At 38.3% G+C, this 22773-nt stretch overlaps 1 protein-coding gene across 2 annotated transcripts in view; it reads right to left on the bottom strand.

The window, feature by feature from the left end:
• Positions 1-22773, bottom strand: part of FOCAD (focadhesin) — a 150801-nt gene that overhangs the window by 17145 nt on the left and 110883 nt on the right. For both annotated transcript variants that reach the window (XM_089487868.1, XM_089487874.1), the window contains exons 27-36: positions 21981-22219; positions 20043-20132; positions 10699-10846; positions 10436-10555; positions 9608-9730; positions 7285-7362; positions 4990-5061; positions 3861-3963; positions 2568-2648; positions 503-631 (exon numbers count right to left, since the gene is read on the bottom strand). In XM_089487868.1, coding sequence (XP_089343994.1) covers positions 503-631; positions 2568-2648; positions 3861-3963; positions 4990-5061; positions 7285-7362; positions 9608-9730; positions 10436-10555; positions 10699-10846; positions 20043-20132; positions 21981-22219 — 1183 coding nt within the window. The remainder of the gene's footprint in view (positions 1-502; positions 632-2567; positions 2649-3860; positions 3964-4989; positions 5062-7284; positions 7363-9607; positions 9731-10435; positions 10556-10698; positions 10847-20042; positions 20133-21980; positions 22220-22773) is intronic.

Genomic DNA, 22773 nt, shown 5'->3' with positions numbered 1-22773 from the left:
TCCCAACTCCATGCTCACCACTGATATATACATCCGTTGAGAGATTTACCTGATGTTGTATGTCCCTTATTCTTTTCAATCTGCTGCCCCATGAAGTGTATGATTCAGATCAACATCTGAGAGATTAAAATATATGCACTAATGCAGAGCCAGTGAAGATATGGGGAAGCTCACCCTTGTATTTGTAGATCTTTGCCATCTCTTGATATGCTTAGCCCTGAACACTCCATAGTGTCTATGGAACCATTTCACATAGGCATTCTTGAGGCATAACATGTTTAAAATAAGTTGCTCCATATCTCTATATAAAATTTTTATCTACTGTAGCAATGGTGGCCCTTCAGATACTGATGGAATGAACTGACTGTTCCACCTGACTATTGGCCACATGGGCTGTGACTGATGAGAGGTGCAATCTGACAACATCTGGAAGTCAAGTTACCCAGTCTTGTAATAAATGTGTAGTGAAAATAGTTTGGTGACTATTAGCCTTCTAACTCACCAAAATCTAACCTCAGTAGAGGTGAAAGAACTGATGCCCAGTTCACTGGTGGATACTGGTAGCTTTCTCCAGTTAATGCTATGGGGACCATAGCTGCCTTTACCAAGTTGGGAAGAACTTGTTCAGGGCCTAAAACAGAAAACAAAATGACATATAACCTGAATGTTATAAGCAGAGTCATCAAAAGAACCAGAATTAATACTATAAGATTTTTCATGATTTTTAAAACTGTGTGGATAGTAAATGAATGCTGGTGAGTCCTAGACTGATTGGTAACATTCTCACGGTGTGTCAGGAGCATGCTTCTGGAGTATCCTGGCTAGTGCAGAAAAGGCCTATCTGAGAGAAAGAAATTTGTAGCATAATAATAATAATAATAATAAATTTTATTTGTATGCCGCCCTTCCTTCGATCAGGGCGGCTCACAACAGTAAAAACAGACAATTTTAAAATACAGCTTGATAAAAATTACAATAAAAATACAATAAAAATATCCAATATACAATTATACAACTCAAATCCAACAATAAAAAATCAAAAGAAAAACCCCATGACCCAACCTCTTGGCCACGAAAAGAGGAGGGAGGCCCGCAGGATATCTATTCGGGGAATGCCTGTTGGAATAGGAAGGTTTTTAAGTCCTTCCTAAATTGGGCCAGGGTGGTAGACGAGCGGAGCTCTGTGGGCAGCTCATTCCAAAGGGCTGGGGCAGCTGTGGAAAACGTCCTCCGTGAGGTGGAGGCTAACCTAGCCCCAGGCACCTTCAGTAGCTGCTGCCCAGTCGATCTGAGGGTGCGAGGCGGAATATACGGGGAGAGGCGGTCCTTTAGGTATCCTGGGCCCAAGCCATTTAGGGCTTTATAGCATAAGCTTTCAGACTGGGTCTCCTTCAGCAAATACAACATTTGAAACCAGTCTATGAAAGTTTATGCTACTTCTTTCTCTAGGTTTCAAAGGTACTACAAGATCCCTTTTCACATCTTGGTGTCATTTATACATGCAGTGGGAATCTCATTTAATTACAATATTCCTTATACTGTATTTTTCTTATATCAAGAAAAATCCCCAAGCATCCCCCTGTTTCTCTTGTAAGAGAAATCTGGGTGTAAGAAAACTGAAGAAATTACTGAAATTACTGAAGAAATGTAGGAGGCATGATGAAAGGGATCCTCTACCACATACATGATGGTCATGTTTATATCCTGCTCTTCCACCAATTTGCTCAAAGTGTGGTCCATGGTTCTCTTGCTCCCCACCTTCTCCTTACAACATCACTGTGAACTAGGCCAGGCAGATACGGGGTGACTGACCTAAGGCCTGCACTGAATTTTATAGTTCAGTGGGGACTGGAGCTAGAGCTCCTGGTTTCCAGTCTAACGTGGTAACCGCTACAACACAAGTGTTTTCTCTTTCCTGTTGATTCTCCCAAAGAACACCCACCCTCTTCTACTGAATTCATTATTATCTTGGCAAACATGGAGTCACTGCTTAGATAAGATAAAAAACTGACCCTAAAAGACCTAAAATACAGAAAAAATATTGTGCAGGGTTACTGCAATTCTATCTTAACTCTCTCTCTCTCTCTCTCTCTCTATATATATATATATATGCATGCATGCATGCAGCATGGCTTAGTGATTTGACTGTTGGACTACAACTCTGGAGACCAGGGTTTGTTTCCCTGCTCAGCCATGAAATCCAATGCATGACCTTGGGCAAGTCACATTCTCTCAGCTTCAGGGGAAGGCAATGGCAAACCTCCCCTGAACAATCTTGCCAAGAAAAACCCATGATAGTTTCACCTTAGGGTCACCATAAGTCAGAAACAACTTGAAGGCACACACACATACACACACACACTTGCAATGTTATTGACATGTCATTGGCAGAAGAGTTGTGTAATGATCCAAATGGGTTTGTGCCATGTTTTTTAAATGGCATGCAAAAGCTGTGATGTTCATACATAAAGTAACACCAGTATACTATAATGGGGGGGGGGGGTGGATACTTTTTCTCCTACCCATATTTACAGAACAAGTAACCCACATGAAAGTTTAGGGTTTACCTTTCTTTCCAGCTTCAATCATAAAGTCAGTTGCTGCCCTAAGGAAGCTTTTCTCAGGCAGGTAGCTAAAATCTGGAGGAACTGTGAAAACAAAATGAAATCAAATATCTATCAAGTCAATCATTTGCTTCTTGTCATATTAAAATGCATAACTCACACAGGGGGATGCCTTATGTACTAAGCAAGACTGGTCCAATGAGTTCAACTCTGTCTACATCAAGGTAAGTAACTGTGGTCCTCCAGATATTTTTGGTTTCTAGATTTTATAATCTCTCACTGTTGGCTACGGTGCTTAAGACTGGTGCAACCTGATGGTGAAAAAATCTGGGAGGCCACAGTAGCCCATCAGTGGCCTACACTATCTGGCAGTAGAGTTTCAGACAGGAGTCTTTGCCAGTCCTATCTGGAGATGTTAAGGTCCTTCTGCATGCAAAGCCCATTTTCTATCACTGACCTCCCAGTGCTGCTCCCATCTTCTTGTCAGTGTTTTTGGACACTGGCTGCATTTCAGTGATGGATGAAGGTGAATTCACTAGTCATGCCCTCTCCAACAGACTCACATTATCAGTAACATTGCTGCTTCTGAGGGTAGACTGGATAAACCAAGCTTGTGTGTTTATGCACAGAAAAGCAAAGAATTGTAGCCATGAGGATTGGTCTGGTTCTCAAGTGATTTCAGTCCTATTATTTCACCATGTGAGTCAGAGTTATCATGTACTGAAGTTCTTATTCCTGTTCATCATTGCTGGCAATGCTGACTGGAGGAAGAAAGCAAATTTAAAGCAGCCCTAATGTAGTTAGCTATTGCTGCTCAAGTTTGTGTGTGTGTCCATATGTACATAAAACTTGCCACGTGGATAATAATTATAGTAATGATACTGTAAATCCAAATTTTATACTAGTGTCACTTAGTGTCACTTAAAGCGGACCCATTTATGGGATCGGCATCAGTTTAGATTAATTTTTACATTGCCCTTGGCAGGCAGTGAAACCATTATCTGATGGCTTCAAGATGTCTATAAATTACAGTTCAAAATGATGCCTGATAATTGTCCAGACAGATTGAATAAGGAAGTAGTGATATGAAATCTGGAGCTGTGCCGACAACTATCAAATGACTAGTTCCCCACCTAGGCCAATGCCACTGCCCCCCCCCCCCCCACACACACACACATACAAGTATGTCAGTTGGTGTTTACTGGAAATATCAAATCTTTATTTAAAAGTTTGCTGGATTTCTTTTTTGCTAGCATTTTTGCTACCACCCATGATAGAGTATTCTGCTACAATTACCAGATGTCTGACTATGGGTTGCAGACACAGTGGAGAGATGCAGATGTCCCAAAAGCCATGCTGAATTTGTTTGAAGGCCAATCACTCCAGAAAAGCTGATTATCTGTAAATGTAAGGATCACATGACAGCCAAAGATGTAACTTGCATTATGCATGTAAAGTGTCATAAAGTTATGAATAAGTAAGATAATTTATGTTCTCTAAAACCAATATGCACATTGTACACACAGTCATAATATCCATCCCACTTATGTTAATGGATTGGAATGGGCAAAATTCTTTCAGAGATTATAAAATTCAAAACATCTAGACTTTTACATTCTGACTACACTTGGCCTAGATAATTAGGCCTTGGTATCCTGCATTTGAAGCAGCTGAGACAACTAAATATGCATTACTAATTTACTGTTGCTGTTGTGTGCCTTCAAATCTTTTCTCATTTAGTGATCCTACGGCAAACCTATCATGGGTTTTTCTGGAGCTGAGAGTGTGTGATTCACCCAAGGCCACCCAGTGGGTTTCCATGGCCAAGCAGGGAATCAAACCCCAATCTCCAGAATCCAAGTCCTATACTGAAACTACTACACCATAATTAATACTAGATTTATTTGGCAGGCAAATGTTCTTAGATGGTGGAAGAGATGAATGGACCATGAGCACTCTTCTTTGGAGTGAAGAACTATATCTACATAAACCAGAAACCCTACATGCAAACAGGAGAACTTCACCCACAGAAAGTGTTTGGGAGGTGCTACACAACAATATAATCACCTGGCAGCCATTTTGAAAGAAATAAAAAGGGTATAAAGAAGCAGTCCTCCTGGCAGTTCCCTCCATTATATATTTCTGGAAATATTTTGTGGGAATGAGCTACTGAAAAGATGACTTGAGTGATGAGATAATAATATTTCAAAACTGGAAATTGGAAGAGGGATTCTTTCTGTTGTCGCCATATACCAATGGTTATAAAGGCATCTTTTAAGAGAAGGTCAGGGCTATGCCAGACTAGAGCAAAAAGGCCTGAAAGGCAGTCTCTCCTGGCTGTTTTCTGGCTATTACTTCAACTATTAGAGAAATCCATATTATACCACCCTAGGTTTGCAAAGCCATAAACAATGAAGGTTCTCACCTGGCTCAGGGTTCTGATGACTTCATTAAGTTTGCTTTGAAACTGCGAAGACTGGATAGCCTCAGTTTTCAACTGTCAAAGAACAGATGGTAGAAGAGAACCAAGCCAGAAATGATGAGCAACTGAAAAGTCATAGGTTGTCTTGAAATATCAGTGTGGGGAGGGGTAGCTTTGTGTCTCTATATTATGGTCTCTTCTCCATAGGTCTTAACATAAGAGACACAAAGAAACAAAAAGAAGCACACACATACACACAGAGTGTGTGAGTATAAAATTTCTATTTATCACTTAATGTAAGAAATAACATGGGCAAAATTTCAAAGTATTGGAAACATGATGCAAAATACCTATATCTTGGTATCATATTCTATTAGACTGCTTGAGTTTTCACTAATTAAATATATATAACCCTATAATAACCTGAAAATCTCAGAACACTAGAAGGTCTTGCAGTACAACAACAAATTTTATTGATTAGCCAGCTCACCATATCAATAGAAGACAAAGTACAAAATACATAATACAAAATCTAAATGTTAGAATGTCCAAATACATATAAGGATAAAAAACTGATCACGCCTAAAAACTCGTATAAAAATTAACTAAAAAGTTAAAACAAATACAAGTAAAAGTTAAATAAAACAAATTATGTAAAACAAACTACAGTCTACAACAATCTAAAACAGAGTGGGAAGGAGGAAAGGGATAGTTGGAAATGTTTAAATGAACTCATCACTGTGGCATGGAACCCCGTTTTGTATGATAAATTGATCTCTCTGTCGAGTAGCATTTACAATAAAATTTGTTACACAGCACACTAGATGTAAATTCTCACCAGAAAGGAAATAGGACAATTTGATAGTAGGATCCCAATAGGTCAATCTCGCCAAAAATGGTTGCAAAAGGTGGGCTCTCTCATTATCATAAAAGCAACAGTCAAATAGGATGTGTGTAATGTCCTCGACGGCAGGAGCACCAGAAATGCATGCTCTTTCTTGTTAAGGTATTTTTTGGAACCATCGTGTTCTTACCATTGAGTTTAATTGCTCAAATCTAGTTCTGGTGAAGGCTGTTCTCTGGCTCTGTGTTAGATGTAACCTAAGATATTTTTCTAGGCCAAATACAGTTTTATTTTTAGCTAACCAATTTAAGGATTTCCAACCAGCCAACAATGCTATGTCTGATTGCGCACTGATATCCTAGATCCTTTGTTTTAAAGATTCCTGAATTGTGTGCCCAGCTGAAAGAAAATGGGCGGGTGAAAAAACTAGTTGAAACAAAATTAGGGATAGTTGACTAATCCAAAAATTAGAATGCCCAATAGCTAGTTGTTGTTTTATGCAGAGTTTAGGGAGTTTTCTTGAGTCCATTTTGGAGATCTTAAGCCAGTAATTAAATGCTTTTATCAACACCTGGCCCTGAATTGAATAGGTCCCAAGTTCTGCTCTTACTGCTTGGGCTGGAGTGTTCTTCTCTGTTCCAAGGATTCTTTTTAAGAAGCAGCTCTGATCCTGTTCCAAAGTGGGAACTTTTAAGTGACCCCATAATTCAGCACCATATGATAAAATGGGCAAGATTTTAACTTTGTATACTGTACTTTTAAGATAGGGGATACACTTGTAGGGTGGTTATAACTTATCAATTTATAAAGCACACTGGAATTCGCTATAGTTCTCTGTTTATTCCTACTAAAGTGGTTTGTCCATTTCCCTGTATTTGAGAAGAGTAACCCTAGGTACAAATACAAAGTGACCTGCTTAATCCGTTCACCTTCCAGGTGAAAGCCAGCTCTCAACATTCCATCACTATCTAGTACCAACCAAGGGAAATGATCCTATACAGAAAGGCTTGATTCTTAATGGATGTGAAATCAGGAAAGAACCAAACTGGAATTTCCACATAAGTAAATGGCTCCTTCTCATTCATTGGGGGAAAACAGCACAGAAGATTTGGTGAGCCATTACTGAAAGGATGCATCAGAGAATAGAGCCCCTTCTATTACTATATACTGTATGTGCTGTTACATATAGTCTTAGTAGTCCAGCCATAATGGCACAACTATGTAATATACATATTATATAATCAAAGTAATATAAACATTACATGTAATGTAAATATGCACATACCTAAGAATCATGATAAGCATTGTACTAAGCAAAGTATTTTTTTCTGTGAAAACATGCTAGGGGAAATAATAACAGGATTCCAGCAATTCTAATGAAGCAACATGTACTATCAAAGCTTTTTTTAAAAGAAATTTCAGATTGAAATTATTTGACAGAGTTCAGTCTTTACCTGTAGCATTGCTCTTTCAGAACCTACCACAGAGACCAGCCCATTGACTGCTGCAAGGCGTTGCATTGTAGGGGCTCCCTAAAATTGAAACAAAAGAAACATAAGAGAATACTGTGTACATTGGTAGGTAATAGTACCAATCAATTCCAAGATTAGCCCAAAGACTCTTCTACCAACATACCTATAAGAGGATTCCCGGTGCTGGAATCAAATATGTTAACTTCACCTTGTAAAATAAGCAAGCACATATGGGTCTATCTCATTCTCGCAAGTCCAAATTAAGACATTACACACAAGTGCATACATAGTCTTCCCTTGCACAGTGTTAAAATGAAATGCAGCTATGGTTGGAGGGTTAGGGAAGGATCAGCAAATTGTAGGAAAGTGAAGTAAAAACTACTTCATCTGTTTGTATGAGACCATTCTTCCACTTGTTTTAGGTCCTGCTATGAGAGAAAAGCATAATATGAATCAGATTGCAAACACAGCCTTGCAGTACTGCCAAGTCTGCAAACATTATGGAACAGAGCAGGATGAAGAATATGGAGTCCTCCAGATGTTATGGCATACAATATCTATGATCCCTCACCATTAGCTATGCTTTTAAAAGGCTGATGGGAGAGGATTTCAGCAACATTTGGAGGGCCACATTCTCTCCACTGCTGGAGGACAGCAAGATTGGAGAGACATCAATTTACAATTTATCAAAGCAGCACTGTTCTATCTGACCAGAGCAGCACAATCCAATCACATACAGGAGGGAATGCCTCTTTTAAGATGGTACTGCCTGTGTCTTAAATACTCTAAAAAAAAAGGGGGAAAAAAGGAAAAGGAAAAATGTCATTGTCTTCTTCAAAATTATTCAATAGTTTAACCGATTAATAGGTTTTTAATGGGTTGTAAGAGAAACACACATATAAAATGACCACCCTCTACAATTTAACAAATTTAGTGAATCCTATTGAAAAATACAAAACCACTGTGAGATTCTCATTTGTATTCATGCAATCTTAGCTCAGACATGAAAGAATAATTCAGTAAGATCTGAACTGCAAAAGCAGAAATATCAGGCACCGACAGGACAGGTTTATGGGGTGATTTCAAAGTTCAAAGAACTTAACACTGAGTTCATTCTAACTGTGTTGTTAAAGAAAGAAACTAATATTTCACAATGTTACCTTCTTAAAATTAAAAGGTATAACTACTCAGGGTTGGAAGCAGAATAAAAAAAATAATCTGCCAATTCCAAAGCCTTTTGCAACATAGACTTTGGACAAGTTACTTTTTGAGTGATCAGAAGTCTCAGAATTCTGGGGGTGGGTGTCCAAAAGCTAACTTTTGCACGCTCTGGTTTTCAGGCGTCATTAAGAAGTAGGCTTACCTTTGGAAACTAGTGCTAGCACTAAAACACTGAACATTTAATGATTCAATTATTAACATTGAGTCATTAAAGAAAGATGCCATTATCGAGAGAAAAAAATGTTAAGTGAATAGTTAATGAAATTAATTTTCTAGATAATTAAGTTTTTAAAAATCATTTCAAATTACTGGTGACTGCAACTAACAGATTAAAGTTACAGGAAATATTAAATATAACTAAAAACTGATGTTATCAATGTTTTAACAACTAAAATAATATTTTCTTAAAACTTTGCTAATAATGCTAGCAAATTACAGACAATACATTAATTCTCCTTACAAGCTCTAGTCTCCAATAATGACTTTATACAAAAGTTATATTTCCTTATTCCCAAGATCATGAGGTTGTTCAATTAAAAAATAAAAATAAATGACACACAACCAGTCTTTTCCCTACAATGTAAAACTATAAGAGTGTGCTCTAAGATGCTCCCTTCATTTAAACAGAGCAACTGAATGTGTGTGACAGAATACTGACATAAATAATCTGGATATTCAGGTAGGAAAATCACAGGAGAAATTTGGTAGACAAAGTTATGTCCAGTGCTTCCTAAAAGTAGTACTCCACGTGAACTGAAAACAACCAAATTAAGAGCAAAAGGTCAGCAGGCCAGAAATATCTGATGACCAGATGATAGTCTTCCCAAACTGATATCTTCCAGGTGTGTTTGGCTACAACTCCCATTGCCTCCAGCCAACATGGGAAAGGTTGCCTTACATTATCTACTGGCTTTAAAAAGTGACAGGTAGATTATTTCTCTTAAAATGTTTAAGAGAAATAATCTACCTGTCACTTTTTAAAGCCAGTGGATAATAATAATAAGCCAAAAATGGTGCACACTATCCTCACATGATTCTCAATCAAATCAAATCTCAATTGTTAATAAAATGCACAATGCTGTACCTCTGCAAGTACAATTTTCATCCAGGCCGGAAACAGCCTGTTACCAAGGTCTTCTGCTTTACCATGACCAGACACAGATAGCCCATGAACGACATTCCCCAGTGCCAAAGCAAAGCCAGCTGTCTGCAACAGAAAAAGAAAAGGCAAACCATAATTTAGAAAGACCAGTGTAACCATATTTTCAGCTTTAGGATAAGAAAACAATCCCCTACTAATTAAGTATAGAATTTCAAGCTCCACAAATCTTTATATTATGCTTAAATCTGAGTAGTGTAGTGATCTGAGTGTTGGACTAGAACAGCAGGAGACTAGGGCTGGAATCACTTTTCAACCATGGAATTCAACTGGGTAGCTTTGGACAATAACCCTCTCCCGGCCCAATTAGGACTGGAGCTCCTTCATGCCAGTCTGCTTCATGCCCTTTGCCTGCATCTGGACTGCAGAAATAATCCAGTTTGACATCAGTTTAACTGCTGTGGCTTAGCACTATGGAATTCTAGGAACTGTACTGTTGTGAGATATTTAACCTTCTCTGTCAGAGCGTTCTGGTACCACAAAAACTATAAATTCCATAATTCCATAGAATAGAGCCAAGGCAGTTAATGTGGTGTCGAACTGGATTGTTTCTGTAGTCCAGATGCAGTCTAAGAGGAAGCCAATGACAAACCTCTTCTGAATAAAGCCTACAAAGAAAATTCTATGACAAAGTCTCCATAAGATGGGAGTCAGGTTGAAGGCACTTAAGCACCATAAAATATTATGGCAAAACATAATATTACAGTAGCTTTGGGAAAACAAGCAGAAAGGATTGCATGCGTTAGATACAACCTGCTGATTAGCTTCTGTTAATTTCTGCAATTTGTTCATGATCTCTTCGGCCTCCACAGCTTCAATGATCTTAACGCTAAAAGTGGAAATGCTGACACAGGAAATTGCATAGGCAAGAATCTGGGTAACCAAGAAGAGAAACGTATTAAATAATTGAATCAGTTAATTTTTGCGAAGAAAAATACAGTTCAGACTCATTCAACTTGGAAAAGACAATGGATGAAAAATAAGTTCAAGAGAACTAAATACCACCACTTTCTTACTTCCTGGAAGGTTCTGCTTTGGTCTTCTGCATCATCCAAGTAGTTGCAAAGTTTACGCAAGGTACCAGAGATGTGATCTTGGGAGTCTGTTAGGTTGCTGTGACACATCAGTGAGAGAACAAGTCCTACACCCAAGATGCATCCAGTGCTTAAAAGATAACCAGAAAAGAGAATAAAGGTAGTGTAAACAGTCATGAAAGCTGTACAGTAACTATATATATAGGATGTCTCATTTTTTCACAATCCAGCAATATTGGTACTAAATGATTTTATGCCTGATCATATTATTGGGGATTTGTTATGTATATGTATACAAACATTAATGTTATGCTTAAAGTGGAAACTGATTTATCTGAGAAGCACAGCAGTTGGGTAGGAATAAACTCCTCTAGAACATGATCTCATAGCCCGAAACACCCACAAAAAACTATGGATGCTGGCCATGAAAGTCTTTGACTTCACAAAAAAATAACTGTTGACATAGACAATTGTTATTGCACAGTAAGCCAAAAATGTTACATTATGAATATTCTCTCACTAGATGGCAGCAATGTGCCAGAGATAGGCCTTTCAATAGTAGGCAACTGAACCAATATAAAAACATTTTTTAAATGTACACATATTCTCCAGGCTGGATAATCTGAAGATTTGACAGAGAATTCAGAAGCATGGTTTTTAATTATTTTCAGGCATCTGCTAAAAACCATTTCCAAAAAGTGTACGGTGACAAACCTGAACAATAGTTGCAGCTTGGAAGCTGTCCCAAATAGATAACTAAAATGATAAATGCATACAGACATAGTTGTATGGGGTATATCCAATAAGATTCTCCCACCGAGAGAATGGATATACAGTACAGCAACAAATGATAGAAGCCAAATACAATTGCTAGTTCCAACAAGAGTAGACCCATAGATTCAATGGGATTTACCATTGACAAATTGACTTACTATTCAGTCACTGACACAATATGAGACTAACAACTGGATATAGGCCACTGGGAATCTTCCACATAATTTGGGATAGGTATTCTGCCTCATGTTGAGAGTTGCACAGGGCATGGGTTGGCAGCCAGAAGATATAAAGCTATACATGTACATACATAATCTTGTAGACATGTTAAAAGCCATTTGCCTACATTTCAGCATTTGTCTATGATCCCAATCCTATTGGTAGACCAATTGAATTAATGGAATTTAAATAAATGTTGATTTACTAATCTACAATTGATTCAATAGGCTGTTTGGGGTTATCAACAGAATTCTAGTCAATGTGTCAAACTTATTTATTAAAGGACAGAAGGAGAGAGAGAGATTCAGAAATTGTCAGCTGCTTTAAAATAAAATTAAAAATTAAAATTAAATTAAAAATTAAAATAAAATAAAAACGTGTATTCCTGAATGGTAGGGGTTTGGACTTGATGGTCCTTGAGGTCTCTTCCAAATCTATGATTCTGTGAAAATGGACATAAAAATATGCTGCTTTTATTTTATAAAGATAATGAAGCCATGTGAGTGCTTTATATCATTATGTGAGTTATAAAGAAAAAGTCAAAAGAGATTTATTTCTTCTCCCTCTTCTTCTTCATCATTACAACTCAGGTGCCACCCAATAACATTGAGTGGCAATATACAGGTCAGGCAAATAAAATACGTCTTCACAAAAATCATAATTTACAGAGAATTGGATCCCACCAGATGTGGAACTGGATTACAGAATTAGATACATTAATGTAGGTATGTGAGCAGCTATCGTTGCTGTTTGCCACCAAGCTGCTTTGACTTATTGCAACCCTATGAATGAGAGGCCTCCAAGAATGCTCTGGGCCATGCCTACCTTGATTGAGTCAATATATCTGCAATGTAGTCTTCCTCTTTTCTTACTGTCTTCCATTTTACTGAGCATTGTAATCTTTTCCAACAAGTCATGTTGTCTCATGCTGTGTCAGAATTATGATAGCTGCCGTTTAATCATTTTATGAGAGTTGCTTTATTCACTCTTGGACCATTTATTTATCTTTTGGGCAGTCCATTGTATCCACAGAACTCTCCTCCAGAACCACATTTCAAATGAGCTGATTTTCTTCCTGTCGTCTTTCTTTATAGTTCAGCTTTCACACTCATACACATAAAAGTACTATGGCATGGGTGACTGTGACTTTGGTATTTAGTTATACATCTTTATGCTTGAGAATCTCATCTAGTTCTTTCATAACTGCCCTTTCAAATTCTTCTTCTGATTTCTTGGCTACAATTTTCACTTTGATTTATTAAAAAGGTATTTTTAATAATTTTATATGCATCATCAACTTTTAATTTATGGAAGTGATCTGTGATCATTATTTTTTGTTTTTGTCACTAGATTTAAAACAAGACAGCATTAGGAATTTAATGTCAACAACAGTATCATGAACATAACATTAAATATTAAACCATTGATTAGGAATGCATCTTACAGAGCCAGCTACAAAGATTTAACATTTTTAAAGTTTCAAGAAATCTACCTTAAAAGGGGTCAAGGTTGTACAAAAAATGTTAAATATTTTTCACTAGGAGATGATACTGTACGGTCTCTATAGTTACCACCCTTTTTATTAATTTTGCTTCTCTCTGCAACACACACACACTTCAAGCAGGAGGGAAAAAATCTTTAATCTTTAATCTCTTCCACTCCATTGTCTCAGTACTTCCATCTGTTCTTTGCTGGCAGAGGAAGCTAATTTGGCTACGGCTGCAAAGCTTTTTTTGCTCATGCTTACATAGTCATTGAAACATGAAGCGATGGGTACTGCAAAGCAATGTTCCTCCCTTTGCCATATGTGTCCTGCTATGCCAGATGAGTGCAGAGGACTGCAAGTCCAATTTTAAACTATGCTCTTCTCAGATTATAGCAAGGGTGTCATCAGTGCCAAAGAGAAGTCTAAATTCTGTGCCAAGAAAACACCGAATCTACATATATTTGCATATATTTGCACATCTGGATATTTTATTCTGCTTCTAGGAATCAATTTCTCAAAAAATGATGAAGTAGCAAAAAAAAAAGGGGGGGGGAAATAGAGAGGTATACAAAAAAAAAAAAGTGATTTTTATGGTGCAGTGCTGGCTAGTCCATACTGCACCAAATAATAAGGCACAGAGGAAAATGTATTGTTGGAAATGACACTGTAATTATTGAAGAAGGTCAAGAAAGCAAGTACCAAGGTTGGATCAATGCTGAACATTTAAAAAAATCCAAAAGTAATGACCACAGATGATCTACAAGAATTCATCCTAGACAACAAGAAAATTGAATAGTCAAAGAGTTCCCATACTTTTGTGCAAATACTGAACTGAATGGAGGCTGCAGTCAAGAAATCAGAGAAAGACTAGGATTGGGAAGGGCAGCTATGAAAGAACTGAACAAGATCATAAAGTGTGAAGACATAAGTCTGAACACTAAAGTGAGGACAGCCCAAGCCATGTATGGATGTGAAAGCTAGACAGTGGGGGGGGGGGGGACAATAGGAAGAAAATCAACTAATCTGAGATGTAATACTGGAGAAAAGTACCGAGGATACAGAGGATGGCCAAGAAGACAAACAGATGGGTTCTAAGAACAGATCAAGCCTGAATACTCTCTGGAAGCCAAGATAACTAAACTGAGGTCAAGCAAAGTGGTCATGCTTTGGCCACATCATGAGGAAAAAAGAATCATTTGAAAAGAGGGTGGTGCTAGGAAAGGCGGAAGGCAGTAGAAAGAGAGGAAGACTTCAGCAAGCAAGAAGTAGATCTATACCCATGGCCTCAGTTCTCCTGGTTAACTTAAAACTGGAGCTGAACTATGGACCCCAAAACATGGGGGGAGGGAGTAAGGGGGCTTGAGTCCCCCAGAGTAGTGTAGGTGGCTGAGACCCTCAAAATGATCAGGCACCAAGGATCAGGACCACCAAGTCTCCTATGCAATTAAGCTTCTTAGGACCTACCAATCAGAGGTGCCCTAGTTTATAACCACCTTTGCATTTTTTTGAACAGAGTCTATGTAAGCATGGGGGGGGGCATCCCTGTTTATTCATTTTATGCTTTAAGCAATTTTATAAAACCTCATTTATTATTTTGTCACTGTCTTCACAGCAGTCACATTGATAAGTACTTTTGCTGGTAGCATTCTTCTTCACTGCATTCTGTGTTTTTGTGTGTGTGTATCAAGCTGTTGGTGACTTATGATGACGCTATAAATTTCATAGGGTTTTCTTAGACAAGGAATACTCAGAGGTGGTTTGGCCAACTCTTCCTCTAAAATATAGTCTAGAGGATCTGGTAATTCACCAAGAATTAACTAGGACTGGCTCTGCTGAGGTTCCAAGACCATAAGGGACCTGGTATATTTAGGGTATATTCTGTATTTTTACTGTAAAAATATACATGCATATACGCAACAAAAATAGTAACCTGCCTGCCAGTCTTAATCCTCCACTCCACTTGTTCTGGGGTCCCTGAGTGGAACTGTTTAAGATAGAGTATGTGTTTCAATTAGCAGAAACTTCTGAGATGGTGAAAAAGAGCTTTTTGCTTTACTCTTCTCAACCTTAAGAGATGCAAGAGACTTCCTAACTGATTAGTGGAGTACAGACAGACAGGATCCAAAGAAAAGGCTCTGGGAGTGATTTTCTTCCTGCACTCACTCTGATCTGACATACAAACTGCTTTTCCAATTGGAAGACAAAGACAAGGCTAATCTGGCTAACCTGTCAACTGGTTTGAAATGTTTAGCTGCTTTCTATTTTAAGAAATGGATGGAGTGTGAGTGATTGTTCAATCAGAACTGCCTGAATAGTTCAGATTATGACCTTCTACTATACCTGAGGAGTTTTAAGAATTTTGGAAACTAAAAGAAACTTCGTCAAAGAAAGGCCCCACAAATGTACCTTGACACTTTTATCAATGAACCTCAGCTTGAGCAAATGCAGAAAACCCAGAGAAAATAAAGACAGCTATGACAGATAAGACTGTGCTCTGTTAAGCTCAAATTTGCTTTCAGTTTGGTGGTAACTAATTACAAATTACTAGTAGCTAGTTATTAATTTCCTCATTTCCTTTACCCAGTAACAAAAGTATAACTATATTACCTTCTGGCTGTAGTGTTATAAGGGATACTCAGTCCTTTTTAGTTATTTCCATAATGAGAAGTAATATCACATGGTTAAAATGCCATCTTGTGCTGCATCTTGTGCTGCTCTCTTGTGTTTTGTGTGTGTGGTGGCGCAATGATGAGGTGGATGAGTAAAGCATGTTTTATATCATATGACAATCACTTGTCAGATTCAGAAAACATATCCAGGGGTAGCTGTGTTGGCCATGTAGCAAACTACAATAAAACCCCAAACCCACAAAACAGTAGTATCGTTATTGGGCCAACCAAAATGCACATTATACATGTTGCAAGCTTTCGAAGCACCACTGACTTCATCAGGAAAAAATGTTAAAAATCATACCGGGGAGCGGGGGGGGGGGGGGGATAAACTACAACCTAACAATAAAAATTGAAACATAGTTTAAAACCATCACTTAAAACACTAAATTATAAACCATCTAAAATCATTAAAAAGCATACAAAAGTTAAAAATAACTAGAAAGTAAGTTCCAGTGAGAAAGTGTGATTTATCTCTGAGTAAAAAAAATGCTTAGTATGTGTCTGCAAGTTGCATTTCTATACCAGCTGAATAAGTGAAAACATATAATGTAACTAGAAACTGTACCTAATATTACAAATACAGCAAATTCCAAAATCCACAAAAGTGATACCTTTATTGCTACAACTGAAACATCACAAAATACATCATTTAAACTTTCTAAGCTCCACTGGGAAACAAAACAAGAGAAAAACAACTCTCCTTGAGTAAAAGTAACTTTTCAGTTACTTTTCTGTTGCTAATGGAATTGATGTTTGATTATCCAGATTTTACTGCTCTGTTTCCCCAGTTCTCACATAGCCAAAGAGGGAAGCGGCTTTCGCCTGCATTGATTTCACTTCAGACCATCTTAAATGACAAGAAAAATAACAACTTAAGATAAAATGTGAGTCTGTGGATCTAATATTGTCTCCCCCCCTTCTGTATGATCTTTAAGATCTTTGATTGGCCCAATAAAGGTACCATTACTTTGTGTATTTTGTTGATGTTTTATTTTATTTTGCCTGTACTGCAGCCACTCACTCACAAACCGCAAGGTTGCGAGTTCAATACCAGCCAAGGGCTCAAGCTTGACTCAGGCTTGCATACTTCCAAGGTCGCTAAAATGAGTACTCAGTGTGTTGGGGGCAATTAGTTTACACATTGTAAACCACTTAGGGAGTGCTTAAGTGCAGTGATAATTGGTATAGAAATTTACTTGCTATTGCTATCCCACGGTCACAAGCTGTGAACAGTTAAGTGGCTTTGCAGGATCTCTCCCCACCATGTTTGAATAGGGACCAGGTAAAGCAAACGTTAGAGTCCAACTCCCCAAATGGATCCTCCCCATCCCAAACCATGAATTAGTTGTTTTCCTTTAAAAGCAAACTAGGCAAAGCCACACAAAATGCATAAGGTCATGTCTAGTTTGGCCCCAATTTCTAGATAACAAGAACACTAGAGGTGGAAAGGAGACAACATGCTTCCAATCCAGTCCTCCTTTCCACATTTTATGTGCAATAAATCCACATCTCATGTGCAATAAATCTTTGGAAATACAAAGTTTGTTGCTGTTTTAGGTGAATCTTTACAAGGTTTGATCGGGGGAGGGTTGCCTTTGCCTCCCTTGCAAGGCTGAGTGTGTGTGTGTGGCTTGGCCAGAGTCACTCAGTAGGTTTCCATCACCAAGTGGGGATTCGAACTCTGGTCTCCAGAGTCACAGACCAAAACTCAAACAACTACACTACACTGGCTCTCAAGTTAAATACCCTAAATACTCTAAGTTAAATACCCTGAAAATACAGTCTTTCACAGTTTACCCTTGCATATATTGAGAAGCAAATCTATGAACAGTATTCTGAATCTCCTTCTTCCTCTCCTCCCCTACCAAATGTGAAATATATTCCTTGGCTTTCATCACGCATTGTTCTACACACTTATACAACAAAGGAACTTCAGATTTATTTATTTTTTTAAAAAACTGAAAGAACATTTTCAAGATATCAAATTTTATACTACATATTACATCCCACAGTCAACCTGCAAAAATGCAAAACAACTAAGTCGCAATTATGACCAAATGCTATTTCACAAAAGTGACCCTAAGTAGGAACAAGAAAAACTCTAAGAGTTACTTTGGCCCGGTACAGACGAGCCATTAGCGGTGATATTAGGGTTCAATAGCGCTCAGTGTCGATATGCACCAAACCCTACTATCGCCATTCTTACGTCACAAGGCTGTGGCCCCATCCTAGAGCGGCTCCTTTTGGAGAGTGCGTCTGTGCTGCAGCATGCAGATGCTGCAGCACAGACCTGGGGCTTACGGGGGCGACTTCTAGCCTCCCGTCTGTACTACTCTTTGTTAAAATGGCAGTATATCCAGACTGATTTTACAAAGAACAGAAAGTTACAGATTTTATTCCTGTTCTTTCTGATTCTATTATGGAGATCTATAAACATTTTGTTTATCCCAAAATATTTTCTGACTGCTCCCAGCACAGAGACTTTTTATACCAGCATCCCATGTCAGTTTATTTTAAACCAGATTAAAATAAGAAAGAACAGTAACAGTATCTCGGACCTTTCAATCAGTATAGAAATCTGTATGGAGTTGAAGAGCATCACAGGATCCATTTAATAAATGCCTACAATTTAAATTTTGGGAATGCAACTTGAAAGCCACCTCTAACAGAAGTGAAGGCTTTCACATCTAAGCATTGCTTCCTGAGATATGCCAACTGCCTTAATGGCCATTAAAATACCTCAAACTATATTCAAGGCCCATGCAGATTTAAGCATCTTTTAGTTGGCATCTTTGGTGTGATGTACATTTTCCTCAACTTCCCAACCTCCCAGATCTTTCCCTTTGACACCTGGAATGTCAACCCGCTGCTCAGCAGACCTAAAAAAGTTCCCTTTCATCCAGACTTTATATCCTATCTCCAGCTGTTAATTTAACAGAATAGTTCTTCCAGATAAAGGAGCAGTGTGAGACAGCTGCTCCTGCAGCTCAGACAGTATTGTCAGCGCATGCACTTTCTAATAGCAGGCTCTGCGGCTGCTACACTCAACTCTACACTGTGCAGTTACCAAGGAAAGCTTCAAAAGTGCTTCTCATTAATGAATCAGTAAATGGATGGTGTCTTGATGATACCGGCTGCCACGTATTGCCCACTGGGCCACATTTAATGAACAAGATCTTCGTTGCTCTAAGCCCGACATCTACCTTGCTGCAACAAATTTATCCTAGTTGTGTATATATGTATTTCTGCTAAGATTTTGGCAGGCCAGCTAATAAATAAGCATGCACATTAATCCATTCATAAGACCAAGAGAGAGCAATGAGAAACATATTCAAGACACATATATTTTATGCAGCATGTTACAAAGGAATGTGTAGATTGTGTTATACCTATAACATCTATGAAACTCTTCCACATCTGTGGCAGTGAGGGGAGCAATAAAAGTTTCTATCTTTAATATAATATTATAGATATATACATATACACATGTCTGAGTCAGCTTGCAATGCTCTGAATTTTGAACTAGGACTGCAGAAGACCAAGTTTCAAATCCTCATTCAACCATGAAAACCCACTGGGTAACCTTAGGGAAGTCACATTATTTCAGCCTAATAGGGAGGCAATGATAAAGCTTCTCTGAATAAAACTTGCCAAAGAAAAAATAGTGTCACTGTAAGTTGGATCTTATGGCTGCCATAAGTGGGAGTCAAGGTAAAAGAACATAATGTGAAGTCACATCACCATATAGGTATGGTAATTTGGTAGCTGGAGGAATCCTGGGAGTTAAATCTTTTTTTAAAAAAAAGCTTGTGAGCTTTTCAATAGGCACTTTGAATTGTGTTCCAAACTCATCTGGAATCCACCGCAGGTGCAAGACTGATAGGATGCTGTCTCAATGCCCCATCCCACTGCATGTTTTGTGTGAATATATATGTTTTTAATTCTTCAGATAGTATTCAATACCAGCAGACTGCATACACAAACTAGGATGTTTTGTCCAAGAACATTTCTTTCAAAATTATGCTTAGTCTGATATATCTTATGCTCACAATGCTCTTTAGAAGTCTGAGGCCAGGACAGCCATCACAAAATAGACATTTAAATGTAGGGCCCTTCATTCCATATTTACATCTACACCACAAATCACAACTTTGACTACTATACTATGTACTTACTTGTACTCTAGACTTGTGTCAAAACAGCAGTCTTCTAATGCATTCAGAGACTTCATCATTAAGGGATTCATTTGTTTATCAGATATATCACTAAAAGAATTTTGAAAAAAATCAAGAAATAATATTGTTACTTGCATCATATTCATTTGCATTTCTTCTCTCTTTTTCAGAATAGTCTGCTAATAACAACTTTTAACATGTGCTTTACCAGATGATAATCACCAGACTATACAATTTACACAACATGTGTGGACATAGCCACAGAACTTACACAAATAGCCAGCCACCACTGAGAGCAGTGTCACATTAGAGAAATTCAGCTTTACAAGACATGTTAATTCTCTTTCACTGTGGACCAACATCTCTTATTTGAAGAAGAAAAAACAGAAAAAGAGGATAGTTTTTTGTGGGTTTTTCAGGCTATGTGGCCATGTTCTAGAAGACTTTCTTCCTGACGTTTTGCCAGCATCTTCAGAGAATGCTTGTCTGGAAAGGAGTTGGGTATATAGTGTATATACTGTGTGACCCTGGGCATGCAGTAGTAATTTGCATATGTATTGTTCTGTTGCTAATGGCAGGCCTCAGGCTGGGAGGCTAATGCAAAAGAGGAGGATTAGTGTCTGCTTGATTAGTGCTCATTGTCTGCTGGGAAGCCCCTGACCCTGGGAGATTTCTCATTTGCATTTGTGGAGTCTTCATCTTGATATTTTTCAGGACTGGTAGCCAAACCTTGTTTACTTTAAGGGTTTCCTCTTTCCTGTTGCAATTGTCCAGGTGTTTGTGGATTTCAATGGCTTCCCTGTGCATCCTGACATGGTAGTGGTTGGCATGGTCCAGAATTTCAGTGTTTTCAAACAGTATTTTATGTCCAGGATGGTTTGTAAGATGTTCTGCTACAGTTGATTTTTTCTGGCTGACCCAGTCTACAGTGTCTCTCGTGTTCCTTGATTCTTGTTTGCACACTGCGTTTGGTGGTCCCTGTGTAGACTTGTCCGCAGCTGCATGGTATGCGGTAAATTCCTGTGGCTGTGAGAGGGTCTCTCTGGTCCTTCGCTGAGTGAAGCATTTGCTGGATTTTCTTCGTCGGTTTGTAAACCATTTCAAGGTTGTGTTTCCTCACCAGTTTCCTTATTCTGTCTGTGACTCCTTTGATGTATGGTAAAAATACCTTCCCTTTGGGTGGGTGGTTGTCTTCCCTCCTCTGGGTTTTTCTGGGCCTGGCAGCCCTTCTGATGTCTCAGCTGCAGTAACCATTAGCCTGTGGAGCCCAGTCCAGGTGCTTCAGTTCATCTTCCAAGAAGTGGGGTTCACAGATCCGTTTTGCCTGGTCTACCATTGTTTTTATTGTGCTTCTTTTTTGTCCTGAGTGATGGTTGGAGTTCATGTGCAGGTATCTACCTGTATGTGTACCCCAACATCCAATTCAAAGAAAAGGAAGGAAAACTGCCATTCTTGGATGTCCTAGTCATCCGCAAAATAAACCAACGTTTGGGTCACATAGTATACAGAAAACCTACACATACAGACAGAAAAGGACTTCACTCTGAATTCAGTTTTTCATGGGATGACTTTTTTGTTAATCTGTGCTAGCCCAGAAGGTCCCAGGAGCAAAAAAAAATGCAGATCTATTTAAACTATCCATTCTAGTTTCCATGACATAATGAAGGGGGCAATGCAATCAGTGGTTTTTTCACACTGGATGTAACATGAGAAGAACCCTGAAATCAGTCTGTGAAAAGCATTTAAAGCTGCAGTGCTGGAGAAGCTGATGAAGCTGGTGGACCAAGCAACTAATTTATAAAAGAGAATGAAATAATCTTGTGGAGCGCCTCGAAAACTGTTATGTGCAGAAAGTTAAACATGTCACTCTGCATAATGTTGTTGTCTCACATGGGGAAGGGAGTTATTTACACACCTGCTGTACAAGGTAATCCATACCTGACTTTCTCTTTGCAGAGCCGTGAAACAAACATCCCCAAAGCAAGGCCCATGTGAATTTGAACAGTCTGAGACTCATCTGCATTTGGTTTCCCAGGTAACAGAGCAATCAGTAAATTCAGGACTTCCTCAACCTTTTCCTTGTAGGATACAATAAAAACAGGCACCAAAAGAGACAAAGCAGTCGCTGCACAGGACCGAGCAATAGCACTCGCTGTATTTTCACCAGAGTAGGATTTCTAGGAGACAAAATATAATTCCAAAAAATTCTTGATCTCATTCCTTTTGCTATATGGGGGGGGGGGGGATATTATAATTTACAGCACTCTAGGAATTATTTTTTAAGAAAAGGAAAACAAGAAACATAAGCAAAAGTTGAACTGTGCTTTATTTGACAACACAATTGCCCACAGTGTTGCTTATCAGTACAGTTGGCCCTTCTTATACAGGATTTTTTTATACACGGATTCAAACATCCACGATTTGAAAATGTTCAAAAAAGGTATACATTTCAAACATCAAGCCTTGATTTTTCCATTTTTTATAAGGGACACCATTTTGCTCTGTCATTATATTTAATGGGACTTGAGCATCCACGGATTTTGTTATCCACGAGGGATCTTGGAACCAAACCCCAGCGTATAACAAGGGTCCACTGTACTATGTTTTAAAATCCTGAAATATGCAATTAATGTGTTTTCTAGATGGAAAATAGAACTACGCCTAAAAATACCCCAGATGGGACTGAATGATCCTGTTCCTGTGTACATGTAAATAAAAATGTCACTATGAA

The sequence above is a fragment of the Sceloporus occidentalis genome, unplaced genomic scaffold, assembly GCF_023333645.1.
Source record: "Sceloporus occidentalis isolate IW3139 unplaced genomic scaffold, rSceOcc1.0.p SCAF_1, whole genome shotgun sequence".
NCBI classification, from domain to species: domain Eukaryota; kingdom Metazoa; phylum Chordata; class Lepidosauria; order Squamata; family Phrynosomatidae; genus Sceloporus; species Sceloporus occidentalis.
The sequence above is the reverse complement of the archived record's forward strand: the minus strand, read 5'-3'. Positions and strand labels throughout refer to the sequence as shown.